Source organism: Mustela nigripes, chromosome 16 (genome assembly GCF_022355385.1).
Source record: "Mustela nigripes isolate SB6536 chromosome 16, MUSNIG.SB6536, whole genome shotgun sequence".
In the NCBI taxonomy this organism is placed as follows: Eukaryota; Metazoa; Chordata; class Mammalia; order Carnivora; family Mustelidae; genus Mustela; species Mustela nigripes.
The window spans coordinates 44,929,473-44,935,882 of NC_081572.1; the positions used below are offsets into that span (position 1 = coordinate 44,929,473).

General features: G+C 39.8%; 1 protein-coding gene across 1 annotated transcript in view; it reads left to right on the forward strand.

The window, feature by feature from the left end:
- RPA1 (replication protein A1) overlaps positions 1-6,410 on the forward strand; it is a 77,634-nt gene that overhangs the window by 32,069 nt on the left and 39,155 nt on the right. Inside the window, exon 5 of the mRNA XM_059378826.1 lies at positions 442-530. Coding sequence (XP_059234809.1) covers positions 442-530 — 89 coding nt within the window. The remainder of the gene's footprint in view (positions 1-441; positions 531-6,410) is intronic.

A 6,410-nucleotide genomic window follows, 5' to 3' on the forward strand; every position in this document is an offset into this window, starting at 1 on the left:
TATATTAAAAAATAGTTACAGGCATAATTTTTTCACTGGACAAAGGTAATTGTTTAGGTAAGTATATGTTTCTGAAAACAGATCATCTTTTGTTGTGCCACATATTATTGTGTTTAATCTAAATTCTGATCATGTCATTTGCTCCTTGAAGATATGGTTTGTGGTAAGGACACTGCATTTTAATTAAAGAACTAGATGGAAAATGAAAACCCTGCAATCATAAAAAGCCTCAGTAATGATGCAGTGAAAGATTAAGGAAAATATTTACATAGGAATTGATATCTTATCTTTCTCAAGTTATTCAGTAATGAAAACCCGTTGACGAACGGAAATCGTTTTATCAAAATGATTATTGGGGGAAAGCTTTTTAAGTAGCTTGTCATTTGAAGGGCTTCTGAATTCATTTTTTTCTAACTTGTTTCTATTTCTTTGCCTTCATAGGAGAGTAGTTATTTTGATGGAGTTAGACATTTTGAAATCAGCTGAAGCCGTTGGATTAAAGATTGGCAATCCTGTGCCCTATAATGAAGGTAAAATTCTTTTTTATAGGTTGTAGCTCTCAGTTCAATACCTCTTTATAGATCCAGAATTCTACCTTTTGGGTTCAGTTTGATTTGTTGGTCTTACTAAGACTAGTGATTTGGGGGTTTAGGAACCAGGTTAATCTTTCAGGATTTTCAGTGCTAAAGAAATTAAGGTAGGACTCCAGAGGAAAACCCTCTCCTCTGTTTTTCTCTGTGCACAGCTTCTTTCATCTTTTCGGCTTGTCTGTCACCACAAGTGTGGGGTTTGTCACACATTAAGCATTTCTCTCATTTTCCACGGACACCGCCGGTGGTCCTACCATTCAGTTTAGTTATGATACTCTCTATCTGAATTTAGCATCAGGTTCCACAGGTAAAGACTGAGGCCCACAGGGCTGCCTCCACACCCCTCTGTTACCCCCAAACCCCAGTTCAGATGCCAGTCAAAAGTCCTAGGTAGTTATTTGTGCTTCTGGCCAACTGGCTGTAAATTGGAGTTTCCCACAACCCCCTCCTCAGGTTCAATTAGATTAATGAGCGATAGTGGCTCAGAGAACTCAGAGAGCAGCCAGGTAGAAGGGGTGTACTGAGCAAGGCATGTGGGAAGGGGTGCAGAGTTTCTGTACTCTCTCGGGGTACACTGTCCTCCCAGCACTGCCATGTCTTCACCAACAGAAGCTCCCAAGCCCCATTCTTTTGGCTATTAAAGAGGCCTCCTTAGTTAGACATGATTTTAATAATCATTGGTCATTGGTGATTGGTTCAACCTCTAATCCCCTCTTCTCTCCTCAGAGGTAGAGGGTGGGTGCTGAAAGTTCGAACTCTAATCACATGGTTGGTTCCCCTGGCAACCATCCCCATCCTTAGGGGCTTTCCAGAAGTCACTTCACTGACACTCAGATGTGATTGAAATGGGTTTCCTATAAATAAGCTGCCTGTATTCCTCTTATCACTTTGGAAATTATAAGGGCTTCAAGAGCTCTTTGCCAGGAACCGTGGATGAAGGCCAAAAAATACTTGTTATATCACAATATCACAAGCTCGCATTGGGAAAAGAGGAAAAGTTAGAGAATGTAATGGAAAAATATCCCATTTATAATAGATTAAAAATAAATACATAGGGGCACCTGGCTGGCTCAATCAGAGGAATGCGTGAATTTGATCTCGGGGTCATGAGTTTGAGGCCCACTTTGGGTCTAGTAGAGATTACTTAAATAAATAAAACTTGAAAAAAAGCAAATATATAGAGGAATGTTAATGAGAAATGTGCTTTCTTAAATGCACGTTTTTGTATGTATGTATGTATTTATTTATTTATTTATGTTTTTTGAAATTGTAAAGCAAGGGGCACCTGGCTGGCTCAGTCAGCAGAACATGTGACTCTTGGTCTCAGGGTCATAAGTTTGAGTTCCATGTTCGGGGTAGAGTTTACTTAATTGAGGAAAAAAAAAATCTTGGGAAAAAAATATATAAAGCAAATGCTACTGGCTGGCTAAGGCAGTAGGATATGCAGCCCTTGATCTTGAGGTTGTGAGTTTGAGCCCCACATTGGGTGTAGAGATTACTTAAAAATAAAATCTTTAGGGACGCCTGGGTGGCTCAGTTGGTTGGACGACTGCCTTCGGCTCAGGTCATGATCCCAGAGTCCCGGGATCGAGTCCCGCATCGGGCTCCCAGCTCCACGGGGAGTCTGCTTCTCCCTCTGACCTTCTCCTTGCTCATGCTTTCTCTCACTGTCTCTCTCTCAAATAAATAAATAAAATCTTTTTAAAAAATAAATAAATAAATAAATAAAATAAAATCTTTAAAAAACTAATAAAAAAAATGTAAAGCATATTATCTTTTTTTGATAGCACTCAGCACACCAGTAGTCGTTAGAATAATTTCTTTGTTTATTGCCAGGCCATGAGTAAACTCCATGAAGGTGGAGACCATTATTTGTTTATTCTTTGCTATGTCCCTGGTGCCTAACTTTTATTTTTATTTATTTTATATTTTTATTAAATAAAGCGCAACAACAGTGGCCATCCGCCTCTTTGTTTGCACCTCTGTGATCAAAAGCAGCTTTAAGAGCACAGATCCCCAATATTTGGAGGGCAGGGTCCATTTTGCCGGCCTTTTCCCCAGTGTGCGAGCGAGCTGCTCTAGGAACAGGTGCACTGCAGCCTGCCACTTAGCTGCGGCTCCAGGGGTGGGTAGTCATTACTGCGCTAAGAGCTGGAATTGATCACAGTTTACCATCCAGATCTTTTCCTGGGAGTTGCAAGCCTTCCGTAGACTTTCAGATTCTAAAGTAGTTCTATCAGACAGGTTCTGCCAGTGCAGTTATACTCTAGATTGAGAGGTAGATTCCTGGTACTTCTTACCCCGCCATCTTCTCAGAATCCTCTCTCAGCAGTGATTATCTGTTGACTGAGTTTTATTTTATTTTATTTTTTTAAAGATTTTATTTATTTGACAGAGAGAGAGAGATCACAAGTAGGCAGGCAGAGAGAGAGAGGAAGGGAAGCAGGCTCCCTGCCGAGCCAGAAAGCCCGATGCGGGGCTCGATCCTAGGACCCTGGGATCATGACCTGAGCCGCAGGCAGAGACTTTAACCCACTGAGCCACCCAGGCACCCCAGAGTTTTATTTTCTTGTGAAAATATACAAAAAGGCCCAATAAAATGAGAACAATTTAATTACTTTAAATAAGAGACAATGATCGTTCAAGAGAAAGGCAAAGAATCCTGTGAAGGGAGATGGCTTATCTGCCCCCCACCAAGCCTAATAAAAATAAAATTAAAAAATAAATAAATAAAAATAAAAAGAGGCACCTGGCTGTCTCAGTCAGTAGAGCATATGATTCTTGATCTCACGGTCATGAGTTTAAGCCCCATGTTGGGTGTAGAGCCCACTTAAAAAAACAACTAGATCCTCACTGTTACCAAAATAAATTCCAGATTAAAAAAAAAAAATTTATTTATTTATTTGACAGAGAGAGAGAAAGGACACACAAGCAGGGCAAGCAGCAGAGGAGGAAGAAGCAGGCTCTCTGCTGAGCAGGGAGCCTGATGTAGGGTTCAGTCTCAGGGCCCTGGGATCATGACCTGAGCCGAAGGCAGACGCTTAACCGACTGAACACCCAGGTGCCCACCAGTTTTTTTTTTAAGGTAGAAAAAGAGGGGCACCTGGGTGGCTCAGTTGGGGTTAAGCATCTGATTTCAATTCCGGTCATGATCTTGGGGTGCTAGGGTGGAGCCCTGCATCAGGCTCCCCACTCAGCAGGGAGTTTGCTTGTCCCCCTTCACCTTCTTGTGCTTTCTCTGTCTCTGTCTCAAATAAATAAATAAAAGTTAGAAAATGAAACCATCTAAAATAATAAAGACAATGGGGTTGCGTATGGATTGGGATAATTCACAATGAATGTTTGAATACAGTGAAATAAAAAAAAGTTTTGTGTGGTAAAAATAAAAAGGTATGTGAACTTAAATAGGTTAAAATGTTAAAAAAGATAGGATTGATAGGGTCTCCTGGCTGGCTCAGTCAGTAGAGCATGTGACTGGATCCATGGTGGTGAGTTTGGGCCACACTGGGGGTAGAATTTAGTTAAAAAAAAAAAAAAAAAAAAAGAGGCGCCTGGGTGGTTCAGTGGGTTAAAGCCTCTGTTTTCAGCTCAAGTCATGATCCCAGGGTCCTGGGATCAAGGCCCACATCAGGCTCTCTGATCAGCAGGGAGCCTGCTTCCCCCTCTCTATCTGCCTGCCTATCTGCCTACTTGTGATCTGTCAAATAAATAAAATCTTTTTGTTTTTTTTTAAAGATTTTTATTTATTTATTTGACAGAGAAAGATCACAAGTAGGCAGAGAGGCAGGCAGAGAGAGAGGAGGAAGCAGGCTCCCTGCTGAGCAGAGAGCCCGATACAGGGCTCGATCCCAGGACCCTGAGATCATGACCCGAGCCGAAGGCAGAGGCTTCAACCCACTGAGCCACCCAGGCATCCCAATAAATAAAATCTTTTAAAAAAAAGAAAAGATGGGACTGACAAAAGATTAATATCTTTAATATTTACTGAATTTTTTATAAGAGGAAATTATTTTTTATACTCTTTGGTATTGGTGTTGAAATTATTTTTTCCAAGGAAAAATACTCCAGTAGGAAAGCAAGCAGGCATCAGTCATTTGATGAGAAGAGGGTGTTCTCTGTGAAGAAAACAAATGGCCAGTACATAACAACAAAAAAAAATACTTAGTTTTTTTTTTTTCTAAGATTTTATTTATTTTTTTGACAGATAGAGAGGGAACACAAGTAGAGGGAGTGGGAGAAGAAGAAGCAGGCTTCCCACTGAGCAGGGAGTCCTGAGCAGGACTCGATCCCAGGACTCTGGGATCAAGACCTGAGCTGAAGGGAGATGCTTAATGAATGAGCCATCCAGGTGCCCCCCAAAAATATTTAGCTTTATTAGTCATTATTTCTTGTACCTGTTTTTAGGGAGATAACATTGTTTTTTTCCATTAAGTGTTTTGTTGGCTGTGGGTTTTTTGCATATTCTTTTTATCAGTATGAAGAAGTTTATTTTCAATTCCTAGTTTGCTGAGGGTTTTTATCAGGAATAGATGGTAAATTTAGTCAAATGTTTTTTTCTGTGTCTATTGATGATCATACAGTTTTTCCTTTTTTATTGGTTAATGTGAGTTATATTCAGTGATTTTTGAATGCTAAACCAATTTGTAGTTTCTGGGGTAAGTTTTATCATCATGATCTATTTATACTTTTTATATATTGTTGGATTTCATTTGCTGAACTCTCTTGATTTAACCATTTGATTTGATTTGATTGGAAATTTTTGTCTGTATTATGAAGGATATCAAGCTGTAATTTTCTTACAATACCCTTGTCTAATTTTGGTGTCATAGTAATCCTGCCTCATAGAATGAGTTAGAAAGTATTCCCTCGGGACACCTGGGTGGCTCAGTTGGTTGGGCGGCTGCCTTCGGCTCAGGTCATGATCCTGGAGTCCCAGGATCGAGTCCTGCATCAGGATCCCGCTCAGTGGGGAGTCTGCTTCTCCCTCTGACCCTCCCCCCCTCTTAAGCTCTCTCTCTCTCAAATAAATAAATAAAATCTTTTTAAAAAAGTGTTCCCTCTTAAATTTTCTAAAATAGTTTATGTAGAATTATTACTTTTTACTTAAAATGTTTAGTAGAGTTTCCCAATGAAGCTATCTGGGGCTGATATATTTTTTTAGAAACGTTTTCCACTACAAATGCAGGGGTTTTTTTTTAGCAGATATATGTAGGGTTATCCAGATAATCTGTTTCTTTTTGAGTGAGTTGTAGTAGATTGTGTTTTAAGGAATTCAACCATGTCACATAAGTTCTTGGATTTATTGGCTTGCATAAATGTAAACAGGCTAGGGGTGCTTGGCTGGCTCAGTTGGTAGAATACGTGACTCTTGATCTCAGGGTTGTAAAATCAAGTCCTATATTGGGCAAAGAGATTACTTAAAAATAAAATTTTTTAAAGATTGTATTAATTTATTTGACAGAGAGAGGGATGACAAGTAGCCAGAGAGGCAGGCAGGGGTGAGGGAGGAAGCAGTCTCCCTGCTGAGCAGAGAGTCCGACACGGTGCTTGATCCCAGGACCTTGAGATCATGACCTGAGCCAAAGGCAGAGGCTTAACCCCCTGAGCCACCAGGCACCCTTTAAAAATAAAATTTAAAAAAAATAAATAAAAGTAAATCGTCTGAAAAACCCCAATTAAGTGGCAGAAATTATCATATTGGATAATGTGAATAAAGTAGTCCATTATTCCTTTTTTTTTTTTTAAGATTTATTTATTTATTTATTTGACAGAGAGAGAGAGAGAGAGATCACAAGTAGGCAGAGAGGCAGGCAGAGTGAG